At 46.1% G+C, this 17,724-nt stretch overlaps 1 protein-coding gene across 1 annotated transcript in view; it reads left to right on the plus strand.

Annotated features, from left to right (window-relative positions):
- Itih6 (inter-alpha-trypsin inhibitor heavy chain family member 6) overlaps window positions 1-12,759 on the plus strand; it is a 28,963-nt gene extending 16,204 nt beyond the window's left edge. Inside the window, exons 6-14 of the mRNA XM_052171866.1 lie at window positions 2,420-2,536; window positions 3,464-3,635; window positions 4,075-5,884; window positions 5,997-6,133; window positions 7,883-7,975; window positions 9,107-9,142; window positions 9,362-9,475; window positions 10,907-11,284; window positions 12,548-12,759. Coding sequence (XP_052027826.1) covers window positions 2,420-2,536; window positions 3,464-3,635; window positions 4,075-5,884; window positions 5,997-6,133; window positions 7,883-7,975; window positions 9,107-9,142; window positions 9,362-9,475; window positions 10,907-11,284; window positions 12,548-12,759 — 3,069 coding nt within the window. The remainder of the gene's footprint in view (window positions 1-2,419; window positions 2,537-3,463; window positions 3,636-4,074; window positions 5,885-5,996; window positions 6,134-7,882; window positions 7,976-9,106; window positions 9,143-9,361; window positions 9,476-10,906; window positions 11,285-12,547) is intronic.
- Window positions 12,760-17,724: the final 4,965 nt, after the last annotated feature.

Consider the following 17,724-nt stretch of genomic DNA (forward strand, 5'->3'; position numbering starts at 1 on the left):
AGGTCTTCTCTGCCTCCCTGCAATGTTGTGCACACAAACCACCCTGCAGAAAGGGCCCCAGGCCACCAAGCACCTTTCTCCACACCTACCTGAGCCAGTCCCACAGGACACAGGAGCACTGACTTGTTCAGGCTCCCTGGTGCCCTGGGTGTGGCTCCCTCCACCTCCTCCACTGTTCAGCTTCTGCCTCTCCACTCTAGTCCCTGGCAACTCCCTTCCTATCTTCATCCGTCCACAGCTGGCCCACTGCTCTCTCTCTACCCCACCACACACAGTGCTGGGAGCAAGCCTGCTGCTCCCCCATCTCTGTCTTGACATGTCCACTAGCAAACTACTCAGGCCCAGGGATCAACTCATTGCCCTGGAAACTCAGAAAGCTTCAGCCTCAGCTCCCAACCTCTCCCCGAGCCATCTCCTGGTTGGGAAGCAGACAGACAGATCCACGTTGTCATCAGAGATCCAAGCAATCAGAGGCACTGTGTTAGGCAGTATGTGCGTGGTGCCAGACAAGGAGGTGTCAGGAGAGTCTTCCTGAAAGAGTTACAGTGGGAAGTCCTGTGGCAATAGTCCTTGCTTGTAGTGTAGGGGAAGGCACCGGCTGCTGTGGGGAGGAGGCAGCCTCTGCAGACTGCAGGCAAGGATACATATGGAGACTCGGGGCAGAAATGTCTGTTGCAGAGAGCAGCATGGAAGGCCTGTACTAGGACAGGGAGTCTGAGAGTGAGCAGTCCATGCTGTAAATATGGCTGGGTTGAGGTGAAGAGGCCAGCGAGCCCTGGACTGTTTGCAGCAGATCAAAGCCGTGAGGATGGCTGTCCGCATGGCAGGAAGGGCCAGGCTGACTCTCAGATCTGGTGGGAAGGGAGTCTGGTGATGGTGTCCAGGACAAAAGCATGGTAAGGCTGCTGGAGGAGAGGGCAAAGGTGGTCCTGGGCCCTCCCAGGTTGACACACTGGGGCTTTCACGTGGCCAGTGAGTGGGACACGGCGGCGGGGGAAGGGGCCGTGGGTGCCGTGGGCTGGGGTTTGTCCTGTGGGGTCTGTAGTGGGGTCCCAGCAGTGTAACGGAAGGGAGGAAGCAAAGTCGCCCAGAGCCAATGTGCCCACCTAGCACCCAGCGTAGCTGCTGAATTCAGCAGGCCTGACATTATGCTCTGGGTACCCGGCTCCAAATTCCTCAGAAGGGATCCGGTCTTGAGCATAGGGACCCCTCTGGACATCAAGGTGGGTTGTACAAGCTTGTGCGACTTGGTGCCCTTCACTGTGTTCCTGGGCTCGCAGCATGGCATGATCGACTGAGTGGGCTTGGGAGGCTGCTGGTCTGTCCTGTACCCCGGATACAGGCTAGTCACAGAACTGCTTGAATGGGCTCAGGCTTTGGCCGGCACACTCCCCTTGCCCATATGTACCAGGTTCAGGGGGCCCTCGAGGTTTCTGCTCATGTCTGGGCAGTGACAGAACGGGCGAGTGACAGGAGCCTTGGGGAAAGGGGACAGGCAGCCACGATTGTGGGGACAGGCCTCCCATTCCATGAGAATCGACCCAGAGGCGGGGATGGAGGGGAAGCATTTCCTCTTCCCATTCCTTTCTCTTCTGGCAAAGAAGGGAGCTCACTGAGTGACTGAGAGCACACAGCAGCACATGCTGCTGGTCCCGGGCAGCCCCGAGGCCTTCCTTAGGCCTCAAGCTGTTAGCTCCAGCACAGCCTAGACCCTCAGGCCGCATAGGCCTCCCTGGCTGGAGAAGACACTGGTCCTGAGGGGGCCTCCTGGCCCAAGTCCTTCTCTTCCCTCCACTGACCCAGCCCTCAGTCTCTGCAGAGGCAAAGATGGGAGTGGGGGCAGGGGACCAACAGCCAATCACATCAGGACAACCCAAGGCATCTGCACCTGGTGCTAACCAATCCCCTCTGAACACATAGCTCTGTTGGCCTCTGCTTCCTCCCCCTCCCTGCTCTGCCCAGCAACAGCAGAAAGGAGAGTTTAGGAGGAGAAGGAGGCCCTGCAAGCTCCCAGCCCTTGGCAGCAATGAGCTGGGCCCCCGGCTCACTCTGTCGAGGGAGGTTAAAACAATACTTTCCGTTCCTGGAGCCCAGACTAATGTCCCCGGGGACCCTCAGGCCTGTGCGAGTCAGGCTGCCTCGTGGACAGGAACTCACATATTCCAGAGATGCTGACCCTTGTAGGCCTGGGCCCCAAGCTTGTCTTCTTCGCTCTGCTGCCCTGGGCCAGGCCCGGGATGGAGGTCTGCAGAGCACAGGCTCAGTTCTGGTGTGCAGATAAGCACCAGGCCAAGACACACAAGTAGGGAGTGAGAACTGGCCTGGGAAGGGGAGAGCAGGGCTTCCTAGGGGAGAGGGCGAGGGGCCTGATTAGGACTGGCTCTCACCACGCTTCTTGGCTCCCCTTCTTTTTATCCAGGTCTATGGTGGCTATTTTATTCATTACTTTGCCCCCAGAGGCCTCCAGCCAGTGGAAAAGAATGTGGTGTTTGTTATTGACGTGAGCGGTTCCATGTTTGGAACTAAATTGCAACAGGTAATGAGGTCTTTGTTTGTTGCCTCTGAAAACTATAACTATCTTCCCTTTAGATTCTATAAAAGGTTAGTGCTTTTTGTTTTTGTTTTTTTAATGCCTGCTCCTCATTTTTCTCAAAAAAGCTTTTACATTGCTTCTGTGACACCTGTATGAGCTAATATAGCTTAAGTGTTCAACAATGTCTGTTACATTGAAGTGTTCTATAAATTGTACCCAATACTGGATTCTACTTGCTATGGATCCTCCTATACGCCTAGCTCTGTGTTAAACATTGTCTTGGGAAAAATAGAAAGGATGTGGAAGAAAGTAACTCCGGAGGAAACAGACAGCGGTGAGAATCAGCAACAGATCTAAGTGGAAATTAAGCAGGTAGAAGCCAGGCAGCTAGGTGTATAGCTCTGCAATCATAGGGTTATCTAGCTTGTAGGGATTGAAATCATTCAACCCAAGATCACACAGTCAGAGACCATTGACCATAGAGACCAAGGAGCCCTGGGAAGGACAGAACTGGAAACTTCAAGAGTGAGGCTGTCGCAGTGGTTCATTTATTTGATCGTTTGTTTTCTCAGACAGTCTGTATCACAGGTTCAGCGTCCTGAGTGCTGATTATAGGAATGTATCACCATATGTGGTTCCACTGGACATTTCTTGATGATAATCTCAAATTCTGTACTATCTAATACAATAGCCATTGGCCACATGTGGTCATTGAATACTTGAAATGTGACTTTTGCAACCTAAAATCGATGTTTTTCTATTGAACGTCTAGGCCTACCATAAGGCCCAACAAACATTTAGCCCTGACACCCTCAACTCACAGAAAGACAAGGCCAAAAGGGTTAAAAGAGCTTAAGTGTCTGATAGAAAGAGCCTTTCAACTTCATGGGGATCCATTTTTGTTTTATCTTCTTCACCCTTTTTCCCCAGACTAAAAAGGCCATGGATACGATCCTCAGTGATCTGCAAGCCAGTGACTCCTTCAACATCATTACCTTTTCTGACACAGTTAACATCTGGAAAGCCGAGGGCTCAATCCAGGCCACTGTCCAGAATATCCGTAGTGCCAAAAACTATGTGAGTCGCATGGAAGCGGATGGCTGTAAGTGTTAGATTTTATTTCCAAGCATTTGCCCTGGTTCTGACTTCTGTCTCAAATAATCAATCAATTCACCCAGATCTACTGCCTCTGTCATTTAAGCCTTCTTTCCCCCTGTAGCAAGAAAGGCTCTGGTTCTGTCTTTGGGTGGTTGTCATCTGACTAAAGAATGAAACATTCCTGCCTCCCTTCCACCACCCTCCCCTCCCCACACCCTGGGAAAGAATGGTCTGAAGCAGGGAGTGATAAAAAACAAGGACATATGGGCCCCACTATCAGGTCACTTGAGCCAGGGAGAGAGTGAAGGAGTTAGGATGGATAAGCAGTGGGAACAGCACAGCGTGAGAAAAGATAACGTGGGAAGGATGAGCCTGGGAGTGTGTCTCTAGTGGGGGTAAGAAATGGCCTGAGAACATGGTCTCACAGTCTGCTCCCCGATTAGGGACGGACATCAATGCAGCTCTGCTGGCAGCTGCTTCAGTGCTGAACCATAGCAACCAGGAGCCTGGAAAGGGCCGTGGTGTGGGGCAGATTCCTCTTATCATGTTCCTGACAGATGGGGAGCCCACAGCCGGTGAGACAACTCCCAGTGTGATCCTTTCAAACATCCGTCAGGCACTGGCCCACAGGGTATCTCTTTTCAGCTTGGCCTTTGGAGACGATGCTGACTTCTCCCTACTGCATCGTTTGTCCCTGGAGAACCAGGGAGAAGCAAGACGCATATATGAGGATACGGATGCAGCCCTGCAACTAGAGGGTCTCTATGCAGAGATTTCCAGGCCTCTCCTGGCAGACGTGCACTTAGACTACCTGGGTGGCTTGGTTGGGGCCTCTTCTAGGGCCCATTTCCCTAACTATTTTTGTGGCTCAGAGCTGGTGGTGGCTGGCAAGGTGCAGCCAGGTGAACAGAAACTGGGCATCCACTTGGCAGCCCGTGGCCCAAATGGTCATCTTCTTGTGGCCCACCATAGTGAAGAAGCCACCAACAGCAGCCAAAAAGCCTTCGGTTGCCCAGGGAAACCTGCCCTCAATGTGGCCCACTTTATCCGCCGCTTGTGGGCCTATGTCACTATTGGTGAGCTGCTGAAGGCACGCTTCCAAGCCAGGGACACCACAACTCGCCGTCTGCTGGCCGCCAAAGCCCTCAACCTATCCCTTGAATACAACTTTGTCACAGCTCTGACTTCACTGGTTGTGGTACACCTCGAGAAGACCAATGAGGAAGCCATAACCCAGCCATCCACCACAGCCAAGACAAGCACAGTCATACCCTCATCCAGCAACAGGCTTGGACTAGGAGCAGGCACAGTTCAGCCAGCCTCAATTCTCAAGGTCTCTTCCAAATCAAAACCCACAAAACCAACCTCAACTATTACTGTTCCTACAATGAAGATGATCAGTTCCAAGGAGCTAGAGACACTGGGTCAGTGGTCTGATAGCGTAACAACTTCAATACAACCAAAGCCCCAAATTCCAGCCCAAGATTCCAGCACCTTGGCACTGCCAACTTTGAAGATGAAACCTCTTGCCCATGTGCCTTCAAATTCTAATGACCCATTGCCTCAGAAGCCCAGTACTTCAACACACCAGAACCCTGGCATCACATCACAGGTTAATTCTGGGACACATATTCTGACGTTGAATCCTGGGAGCCCTGCCCAGCCCAAAGGTGGCACCACGAAACATTTTAATCCATTTACTCCTTTCAATCTCCCTGCTCCATCAGATGCCCACTCTACACCAGATACCCCATCATACCTTCAACCTGTATCACAGGAACCTATATCACAGTTACCCCAAAGCCTGCCACAGCCCAAATCTATTTCCACATTTCAAATACCCAAACACCCATTACACCTCAATGTCAAAGATCTTGCTCCCAAGACTTCCCCAAATTTACCACACTCTAAACCAGGGAATGTCTCACCCAAGTCTCCTAAAATCCCTTCATCTCATAAACCTAGTATCTTATCTCAACAAACTTCTCCTAGCCTACTACTTTCCAAGTCCAGAACACCAACTCCCTATAGCACCCAAATCCCACTGCCTGCCAGACCCAGGCCACTAGTTCCTCAGAGCCTCAGCACATTCTCAAGTACACTTTCTAGTTCTACAAGTCCCAGCAGCACTGTGGCTACCTCTGTTCCTGGGGAACCTCTCCCTTCTCCCTTTACCTCTCCTCTGACCTCTCTGCTGCCCACTACAAGACGCTGGCACCAGCAAGACCTGCTGCTAGGACCCAAGAGCACCAGGCAAGTTCTGAGACCGTCTCTGTCAGGGATTCCAATAATGGCTCTACCCAACAGCTGTGCTCCTATGCCAGAAGACAGCTCCCCTAAACCTCCCAATCTTGCTGCCTTCCAGTACTCTCCCGGAAGCCATCAGTCTTCACCTTCTCCCAGAGAAGCTCCAGCTGCTGTCAGAGTCAGTGGAAGAGTCCAAGTTCGTGGAGTCCTTGAACCCACCAGTTTTCTATACCTTCCTCACACCTGACAAAGATGGTGAGTGTTGCTGGCAAGAGGCCAGGCCAGAGTGGGGGAGGTGCACATGGAGAGAGCAGGAGCTGAGAGTAGATGAAGTATGTAAGGGTTCTAGTAATGCTCCAGAAGCTCCCTTGGTTGCTTTGGGACTTTGGACTAGTTAACATTTCCAGACCTCTATACATAGACACAGAATTTGAGGCCTTGGCAAATAAGACTGGAAAGGCTAAACAAAAGCAAAGTGGCCCAACTAGAGTTGACATTTTTCTCATTGAAAAAGAGAATAGTTGCTGACTCCCAAGCATGGGGGGGGGGGATGTGGGAGTGTAAATGGAGCATCACTAGCTAAGACAGGGCTTCTTGTTCTGTTCTCTGTGAACAGCCCCACTGAATAAATTTTATGGGAAATATTGGGAATTTCCAATACATTTCCCAAAGACTATTAAGTACTACTTCCAAGCTTTCCCTACGCACAGGTACTTCTTTTCATTTCATGTGTCTAATCCAGCATTTAATTTCCTATGAGAAACTATTGTTATATGCATTTTATACACAAGGAACTGGAAGCACAAAGAAGTGAAACAACTTGTTTAATGTCACACAACTAGTCAGAGACTAAAACCCAGATATTCTGGTCTCCCAAAGAAATGGGTTTCTGCCGTCCCACTAAACTGCAATCTTGAAAGAAGGGGACTCTCTTGGGTTACTTTATAGTACAGGGCTAGAAAGGGTTAAGAGCAGCAATAATTCACAGGGATGTGATTTTAGGCAACATCTTTGACATACCTTGTCCTTCACTTCCCCCAATATCCAACCCATCTCTGCATCCTGTTGCTTGTATTTCTAATCTATTTCCCAAATCCACTTCCCACAATCTCAACTGTTACCATTATAAATCAGACAAACACTACCATCTTATCTAAAAGCTGCCTCTGCCTCCTCATGAGTCACCTTGTTTGTGACAAACAGGCTCACGCCCCTTTCCTACATAGTGCTCTTCTAGGATTTCCCATCAGTCCTGAAATAAAGTTCAAGGTCTTTTTTATGGCTTGCAAGGCTCAGCATGGTGAGCTCTGTATGCGCACACCATGGCTGACTTCACCTTCTCCCATCTTCCCATTCATCCTCTGAACTCTAGACTCGGATTTCTTCCTTACTCATCCCACTGAGCCATCCCCAGGCAACACTCAAGTACTTCTGCCTATTGTTTCTTCCAGATGCTCACCTGGCCTGCACTTTCCTATAGTCCTCATTCCCTCCCTACTCCTTTCTCTTCAGCCTGTGCCTTGGCTCTCAGACCAGTTTCCTTGCCCACCCTCCTCCACAGGCCACTTCAGGCATGTATCAGTCTTGATCAGTCCAAGTTTTATTTTGTGTAGGATCCACCACCTTTGACCATTTCTCCAGGTGAGAAACCCCATCTATCTTTCTCACCATCATATCCTAATGCCTAAGCAGTACCTAGATGAATGAATGAGTGAGTGAGCAGATAAATGTATAGGTGCTGTAAGAAAAAAATTTGAATCTGAACTTGAAAAAGGTATCAACGAATATAGACATAAGTAGGTCAGTTGGGGTAGCCACTGGGAACTCTCCCAGTTGGAAGGAAAGAAGGAGCAGATATGGAGGTCACATAGAATCCTGACACATGGGAGACAGCAGCATTAGAGTCAGTAGTTGGAGGCAAGCCTGGGCTGTACAGCAATATCGCCCATCTTCTCTTTGGCCCAGGCATGGGAAGGATTCATTTGATTTCTTTGTGTTTGGCAGGAAGTCCACACTGGCATGGAAATTCTGAGAGGATCCTGGGAGTTGCTGAACATGACATGGACTCTGAGGAAAGTTCTAAGGAGCTGGTAACAGGTAAACAAGGGGCTCTTCTGCCTAGGACTCCTCTAAGCCCTGTTTATACTCAGTGGCATCTGGAACTCTCATCAACAATATGGGAGCAGTTTAAAACAACACTTATTGGAAAATCAGTATTCTCAACGCAGTCTCACTGAGTATATCAGGCAAGCAGTAGGGTAGGTCCAATGCTTAAGTTAGCCAACACAGGATGAATTCAATGGTGTTTTTGTAGACTTTTGGTCTCATATTACTTTGTCTGGACAGGTTTTTTTATCTTATTGGTCTCTCGTTTGGTTTTTATTTTCATTTTTGCAATTTTCTTTTTCTTGTGTTTTTTTTCTTTACTTTTGAGCGAGAGAGAAAACATAAAGTCATGTGCGTAGAGAGGTGAAAAGGTTCTTGGAGGAATTGGAAGGGGGAAACATGATCAAAACATATGATTTTTTTTCAATTAAAAAAAAGGACAGCACCCATTCCCTCCTTCCACATTTGACTGCTATAACAGGCTGCTGAAACATGGGTAATTTATAAAGAAGAGAGGTTTGTCATCTCAAAATTATAGATTCTGCTCTGCTTGAGTGGCTGCATCTCCTGAGACTCTCCTTGATGCTGCAGACTCTCAAAGCAAAGAGAGGCATCACTCAGCAAGACAGAGCAAGACCACCGGGGGAGGGGGTGCTTTTAGAACATTGCTATCGATCCACCCATCAGTTGATCTGGCCTTAAAGGAGAACTAGAAATTGACTTGAGTAAGAAAAAAGTAAAATAAGAGGAAAACATTCCAAATGGCAAGAAAAACAGGAAGAAGCTAACAATGAGCAGGCACTCGGAGCAACCACCAGTTCAGGGTCAAGTGCGATGGTCATGTGTGACCCCAACACTCTGGAGGTTGAGGGAAGGTGGATTGGGAGTCTAACCTGGCCTATATGTTGAGACCTTGGCTCAAAGAACAAACAATAGGAAATAAATCAGTTCTCTGGGATAGGATTAAAGCATAAAGAAAAAATTGGAGAAATACATTTCAGAAAATGTATTTCTGAGCTCAGGACTTTGGTTCCTACCTAAGACCCAGAAGCTGAGGGCCCTAGGGTTGTTGGGGATGTGTTAGATCAGTTCCTTACTAATTCATGTCCTCCATCTTTGCAGGCACATGGCCAAGCATCTTCACCTTCTCGTCCTCTGGTAATCCATTCGCCCCTACCCCTTGTGCACTGGGACTGACACTGGGTACTCTCTCTTCCTCCTTTCCTCCCTCTCTGCCTCCTCCCCTTCTCCCTTTCCTTCTTCTCCTCCCTCCTCCTCACTCATGGAAAGTAGGCATGGCCTTTTTCATTCCCCTCTTCTCCTTTCTTCCATTTCTTCAAGACTCGTAACATCAGAGTTTCATCTCCTGCCTTACAGTGGATGGGGACCCCCACTTTGTGATTCACATTCCTCACTCAGATGAGAAGATCTGCTTCACATTGGATGGGCGCCCAGGCGACCTCCTGAAGCTCATAGAGGATCCTAAGGCAGGTGAGAACCCCAAGGACTCCATTTCAACACAAGACCACAGCTGAGTGTTCTCATGTCAACAACCCTAGACATTTAGCACTTTATTGTATGTATCCTATAGTAGAGTGCACAAAATATTAACATATCTGAGGCAATAGAGTTTGTGTTGACTTATAGTTTTGGGAGGCCTCGGGGCTTCTAGAGTAAATATATACATGTATATGTAATATATGTATATGTTATAATATGTATATAATCTCTATCATATAAGTATATTACAATATATGCTCCATATATTTATATACTTTATAACATATAAAATATATAATTATATATAGTACCTTGTAATATATAGTAATATACAAGAATGCATATGAAAGCAAACACATGACTCATAGATATCTGTAACTCCAGTTCCAGGGGATCTAACAACCTCTTCTGACCTCCATGGGCACCAGGCATGCACATGATGCACATACTTACATACAGTAAAAACATCCATAATAATATATAAATACACATAAGTAATATATAAATAAATACACACAAATAATATAAAATAAATCTAAACTCAGGCATAGTGCTGTACTCCTTTAACCCAAGCACTAAGGAGGCAGAAGCAGGAGGATTCTCTATGAGTTAAAGGCTAGCTTAGTCTACATAGTGAGTACCAGACCAGCCAGAGCTACATAGTAAGATGCTGTCTCAAAAATTAGTTAATTAATTGATTAATTTTCAAAGTGAAAACAAACACGCTCATAAAACCACCAAGATAGTCAGAGATACATACCAGGACATGTGGTAAGTTATTTTGACATTCTGTATACTCATAAATATGCAAATATGTACCACACAGTAACCCATACACATCAACAATTCAGACATAGAAGCTCTGATGCTTCCAGAATCATTCCAATCCCCAGGAATCAAATACACAGAGACAGCACATATTCTCTGCCCCATCGGACACATGAAATACACTAGTGCACAGAAATAGTCACTTGACACACACTGACATGCATCTAGATGCATGCATACTTACACTTTATACATGTTGGCATATCCCACAAATAACCAGACATATACAATCATACAATCAAAGATGAACATTGAAACATGCCATCTTCTTCAAATATGTGGCTGCACTGATATTCCTGGAGATGCTCATCAGAATATAACCAAATACACAGATTTATACAGCAGTGGGCAAACATACACATAGACATGCAAATAACATTAGAGTAAGCATGTGCACACATACTACATGCCCCTCTTACACACAGCTCAGGGCGGCCCATGATGAAAGTAATTTCACATACGTGCTAACACTCTAACCACAAATCTGAGTGATATCATCTGGACCCTGAGCCCTCACAATTGCCTGTGCTTTAGGTTACCATGGATACACTGTGGTGAAATCTTATGCTCCAGGCCTGCATTTCGCCCCTACAGGATTGCATGTGAGTGGGCAGTTGCTTGGAGCGCCATCAAGACCAGGTCATAAGGACCAGATCCGGACATATTTCCATATCATCACAATCACTTCAGATAAGCCCCAGGCCTACACCGTTACAATAAGTCGAAGTTCTATAACTGTGCAAGGTGAGAGCACGTTGAGCTTACCCTGGAACCAACCCACCCTGGTGAAGAAGCCCCAGCTGGAGCTCCGTGTGGCTTCTGCAGCCTGTCTCACCCTCCGCCTCGGACCCCACCTCAACTTCCTCATCCTTCGTCACCAGTACAGACACCCCAGCACACTACAGCTGCCCCATTTGGGGTTCTATGTGGTCGATGGCTCAGGCCTCACCCCCTCAGCCCGTGGCCTGATGGGTAAGTGCTTCTGAGGCAGAGAAGAACCAGTCCTAACAGAAGCCTCTTTTCTTTTTCCTTTTTTTTCTTCTTACTTTTTGTACTTGTGAATGTTTTGTCTGCATGTGTGTTTGTGTACCACACGTACTCAGGGTAGCCCTAGAGGCCAAAAGAGGGCTTCAGATTCCTTGAAACTAGAGTTAAAGAACTTCGTAAGCTCATGCGGGTACTGGCAAGAGAACCCTGGACCTCAGCAAGGAGAGCAAATGATCTTAACCTCTGAGCCTTCTCCCCAGCCCAGAAACCTTCTTTAGGATGAAGGTCTAGGGGGCCCCTCACATTCAGTAATCCCAACTTGACAGGAAAAAAGACAGATCCAGACAGAAGAGTGCTCACAGGGAGGGGTGACTGCAAGGCAGAGAGCCGAGCAGAAAACTAGAGTGGCCCAAGGTGGAAATATTTTCCCAGCCTCAGAGGGAGAGGATGTGCCTAGTCCTGCAGTGACTTGATGTGGGGGGTGGGGTGTCGGGGAGGGGAGAGTAGTGGTGCTGATACTTAGAGGGGAGCTTCCCCTTCTTAAAGGAGACGAGAAGGGAGGAATGGGGGAGGATCTATATGAGGGTGTACTTGGAGGAGAGAAGGGGCTGATATTGGGAGGTAAAGTGAATAAATAAATTGAATAAAAAAAAATTAAAAACAATGGCAACAAAAAGAAAGGCCTCTGAGAAGAGGGAGGGCCTTGCATCTGGCAGGCTAGGCAAGAGTGTACAGGAAAGGAATTGGCGATAGCAGGAGTGAGAGCTGGCGTGATCAGGCTGAATGTCAAGGTGAGGAATTTGACCTTATCTCAAAGACACCAGAGGAGTCATGAAAGGTTCTAAACAGAGAAAAGACACAGCAAGGTCTTAGTGTTTTAAAGCCCCATCTGAATTGTTAGGCTCCTGTTAACTTACACTCTGGGACTGTAGGTACCTAGACTATAAGTCAGAAGACCCCAGCAGCAGAGATAGTAGGTTGGATAGATATCTTCACCATCCTGGCTCCTTGAACCATTTCTTCCCCTGTATCTTCCTGTTTTCTCCAAGCCCAGCTGCTCTCTTTATCTCTGCTATCTTGACTCTCGACTGCACGCCACACTCCTGTTCCATCTGGCTTGTTCGTGCCCGATGCCTAGCCTTCCCCCTCCAGTAGGCCTGACCCTCAAACCCTGCCACTTTCCTCCTAAATTCCCTGCTCACAGGCCTCCCTAGAGCTCTAATTGGTGCTATGTCTTCTCTCCCTCAGGACAGTTTCAACACACAGACATCCGGCTGGTAACAGGACCTGCTGGGTCTTATTTACAGAAGCCCCATGGCCTGGACGTGCCAGTGGACCTAGGCAAGCGGCTGCTGAAAGAGTCACCAAGGCTGCTCCCCCGCTGGACTTCATGCTGGCTGGTGAAGCGCTCTCATGTGGAGCGGCTGCTGGGTCGGCCCTACCTTGCTTATGTTCTGTGATGGCTCCTGAACCCAGAGATCCAGAGGCTATGGCCTGGAGTGAATCACTGCACAGGCCCGGGTACATGGGGGTGTACATAAAGGATGTAAACGCATGTGCTAAGGGACAAATATACCAGGATAAACAAAGATACACAAAGCTGAGCACAACTTTGGTCCTAAAAGCTTTAGTATTCTTTTTGCCTTGTTTATAGTCTCTGTTCCTTCATAATTTGCATGATCCCTGGAAGTGACTTTCTCTTTATTCATTGAGAATTTCACACATGAATACAGTGTATTTTGATCATATCAAGCCCCCAATTCCTCATTCTATTCCTCCCACAATCCCCCACCCCCCGCTCAACATCCACTTTCCAGCTTCATCTTCTCTTTTCATAGTTCACTGACTGTCATTCTTAAAACCCAAACCTCACTAAGTGACTGGTTCTGCCTTGGAATTTCCCTAATAAGCTACCATCTTAGCCATCATTGGACTTCTGTATATATTCATCCTTCTGTTTGGGGCTTGCTTCCTTTGCTTTATCTAGATAAACTCTCTTCATCTTTAGAGTCTTAGTTATCACCTCCCCTAGAAGGCATTCCCTGGTCCCTCCATGTGATTGAATTTGGTGCCTGCTTAAAGTCCCCTCCGAGCTCACAGCATTTTTGATACCAAGTGATAATCATGTTTGCTCACCTGGATCCCAGCGGAAACTGTGAGCTCCTGGAGAGCAAGAAGCTGTTCTGATTCTGCTGCATAGCCACAGTTCATGGCCCATGGTATGTGCTTAATAAATATTTGTAGGATATATGAATGAACAAGAACAACCATGAAATAGCAGTAGGCAACATACATACATGCAACCAAAGACATACTTCACATGCAGAAAAAGATACACAAAGACTCAAGAATGAGAATACAGTGACAGAGGAGACATGGACAGCTGTGTGTGGGGCCACATGGCTGTGATCTCATCATTTGGAAGGCTGAGGCAGGAAAGTGGCTGCAATTTCAAGGTGAGACTGAGCTATGCAGTGAGTTCAAGGCTAACATGAGCTCTGAGGCAAGGCCCTGTCTCAAATAACAACAACAACAACAACAACAGCAACAGCAAAAAGGGAAACATAGACATATGGGCACAAAGACATGAAAAGGACAGGTGTCAGAGTGACTTTATCAGAGACAAATGCTTTCTTGCTGGGGTTCTACATTGCCTTGTCTTTTAATTACTGTCCCTTTACAAAAATACAAAAAGATTTAAAAAAAAATAGATCACTTTGCACCAATCATGCGCTGGCAGATGTGAAGAACTGAGACACAACAACATACAGAGTAATATGCACGGAGATTCAAACTGGAGAGCAGAGACTAAGATCACAGAGACACAAGGATACAAAGACAGCCAGAAGGACACTGGTCAGGATCACAGTCCAAAAAAAGCCAAGGGCAAAAAAAAAAAAAAAAAAAAAGTAGAATCATGGAAATACACTGGCACTCTGACTGTCAGACACAGGTGGAGATGAAATGCTAGTTTGGAGGTGCAAAGCCACAGACATGCAGGCTGTGGAAGCAGACACTGCAGATTCGTGGATGCCATGGCAGAGATTCAGTGATATCAGCACATGCAGAAGACTGAGTCAACATCACAGAGCCACATAGCCCAAGATCCAGAGACAAAGAAGGAAGACACCCCCCCCCCAGCCACGCTTCAGTGGGACCCAGTGACGCAGTGACAGCAAGGGAGTGGCATAAAATTCAGGGACAGAAGTAGTAGACATGGGAATGTGAACCCGCAAATCCAGTTACATGGACGGAGGGTAGATTTATAAACAAAAATAGATATGCCTAGAAAGGTAAAGATAGAAAGAAAACTAGGCACAGAATGTAGACTAGTAGTGGCTAGAAGCATACATAACGATGAGAAAGGAAGGTGTGCAAAGCCATTGAAACAGGATATACCTGAGGACATCTCTATGTCACAGAGAGCAACAAATAATGGATAAGAATAGCGATTTCAACAGAAAGACATAAAGGTAGTGGTTCAATGACTTAAAAGCATGGCTCTGGACTCCAGTCAAAATAGGGAGGCAAAGACATGAAACTGAGGACGATGAGGTAGAACAAAACAGATGCAGAAAAATACTCAAGGAAACTCACAAAACAGACATGCCGTGTGGAACCCAAGACAAAGACTCAGGGACTATGAGGGTACCGTTTCACTATTATAAATAATCACACACAGAGGCATTGACAAGGATGTGGGAACAATAAATGGAAGAGAGAAAAACAGCAGAAGAGAGGTTTAGACATGAGAAAGGAAGTTCTGGAGATGCACAGGCATGGGCACACTTCCATGTCAGGCACATGGATGGCAGCCTATGCAAACCATGAGCATACACACTGTCTGGAACAAAGGAACCCAGGGAGACAGTGACACAGAACTTCATGGGCTTCTCTGTCTCCACAGAGACAGGAAGACACAGACAGTAGGAAAGAAGGTTGGATATATGGGCATTTATAAATACACACTATATGCTATAGCACATGGAGACAAGAGCAGAAATAAGGCATACAATGTCACATACCCAGAGATATGGCTAGGTTGGTACTGAAACACAGAGACTATGAGAATTTATGGCATAGAGAAGTATTACAGAGTTGGAAATACTCTCATAGACTTACTGAAAATCAAGGACAATTAGTAGATCACAGCATACCATAGAAACCACACACGCCAGGACACAGAAACATTGGTATACATAAATCTTGGGAAACTAAATTATGTAGACATAACTCAAGAGTTAGTTATATAGATATTATGATTCATGCAGCAAAAGGAAAACACACATAGCTACTAAAACGCAGGCACACTGGTATGAACAAATATTTAACGCACACACACACACAAAAGCTCTATGGCAGCTGTCAGATACCCAGAAATACAGAGGCAATAGTAACCAAATACTGGTACACAGAGATGCTGGTATACATAGACAAAGGAACACACAGAACCTAAGATACTAGAACACAAAGAACAGGCACAAAAACTGAAGCATATGGAAAACTAATCTCAGAGACAAAACAAAGTACCAACACTAGAAGAAATAAACTCTGAGGTACATAGACAGGACGCTATAAGATACTACCAAGATGCAGGAATACAGAGACTGACAGACATTGGGAAAAGGAAACACTGGGATACACATTTGCCAAGGTAAACTGGCACTGAGACACAGGAAAACTGGCACATATGCTCAAGGGGATAGAGTCAATGATGAGGCATGCACATACAGACATAGAGCTGGTCTTTGCAAATACTGTGCTACAGACACAGGAAGTTAGGAAGTTTAAAAACTAAAAGACACATTCTGGCTAGGGAAACAGGTAACCTAATTGTAGATTTTCACCTCTCCCTTTGCTTCTCCAAGTGCAGTTCCCCAGTCTCATCCCTAGCTTTGTAGCAAAAACCCTGCTGCAGTCCCCCTTACCTTCCTGTACCCATCTCCAGAGGATCACACAGATCATCTTCAAATTCATTGATTTGTTCTAGCAGGTACTCCCTGGGAAACCACAGAGCACTCCAAAAAGAGAAACAAGCAGTCTAATTGCAGATCTTTACTTCTTTCTCCATTCCTCTAAGTCTAATCCCACCCCTCCCCATTCTTATGCCAAGGTCTGTAGCAGAACTTCTGCTGTGGCCTCTCCTCACTCTCTGCCCTCATTCCTAGAGGACCAAGTAAGCAGATCCTGTGGAATACCAGGCTTTCCTTCCTCTTATGAAGCGTCCCATACCCACCTCCAGCCCATTCACATTACTAAGTGACAGTTCCCAACACCCAGAAACATATCTGTCCCAGAACCTCCAGTGCCCACATACATCAAGACCCCAGAATTTTTTCCTGGGCAACACACAGCCACAACACTCTTCTAAGAACCACAGAGAAAACAGAAAACAAGGAACAAAACACCTACCCAACAAAGATAAGACCAGAATACAATCTTCCCAAACGCAAATGCCTAGATACCAGAATAAAAACAATAACATCCAGGACCAAGGGTCTCTACTAGAACCCAGTAGCCCTACCACGGCAGACCCTGACTATTCCAACATGGTTAAAGCACAAGAAAATGACCTTAAAACAGCCCTTATGCATAAGACAGAGGTCTTTAAAGAGGAAATGAATAAATTCCTTTTTAAAAATCCAAGACAACACAAATGGTAGAAGAAAATCAAAACAAATGATTAAGAACTGGAATTAGAAATAGAATCAATAACAAAACTTAAACTGAAAGAACTTTGAAAATGAAAACTTTAAGAATTCAAACAGGAATTACAGAAGCAAGTTCACCAACAGGGTACAAAGAGATGAAAGAGAAAAATCTCTTCCATCAGTCTATTTAATCAGGCATTGACAATACTATAATAGAATTGGATTCATCTATCAAAGAAAATATGAAATCTAAAAAATTCCTGGCACAAAATACTCAGGAACTGGGACACTATGAAAAGAAGAAGAAGAAGAAGAAGAAGAAGAAGAAGAAGAAGAAGAAGAAGAAGAAGAAGAATAGGTATAGAATAGGAAGAAGAGCATGGGTCAAAGTCACAGAAAATGTTCCCATAGAAGAAATTTTCCTAACCGAAAGATGCATATCAAGGTACAAGAATCATACAGAACACCAAAAAGACTGGACCAGAAAATTAAGTCCCCTTGACACTTAATAATCAAAGCAATAAATATCCACAGCAAAGAAAGAATATTAAAAGCTGCAAGGCAAGAGAAAGGACCAAAACCTAATGATGAAAACCTAATTTATGCAAGATCTATATACAAATCCAACCCTATAGAAGGTACTAGAAGGTAAACTCCAAGATCAAGGGGTTAACTGCATCCAAGAAAATAAGGAAATAAATAACATCAGATCAGCAAAGTCAAAATAGGAGAAACACATAAATACATCATCTTCATCACCTCCACTACCATTAC

This window comes from Apodemus sylvaticus, chromosome X (assembly GCF_947179515.1).
Source record: "Apodemus sylvaticus chromosome X, mApoSyl1.1, whole genome shotgun sequence".
Classification (NCBI taxonomy): Eukaryota; Metazoa; Chordata; class Mammalia; order Rodentia; family Muridae; genus Apodemus; species Apodemus sylvaticus.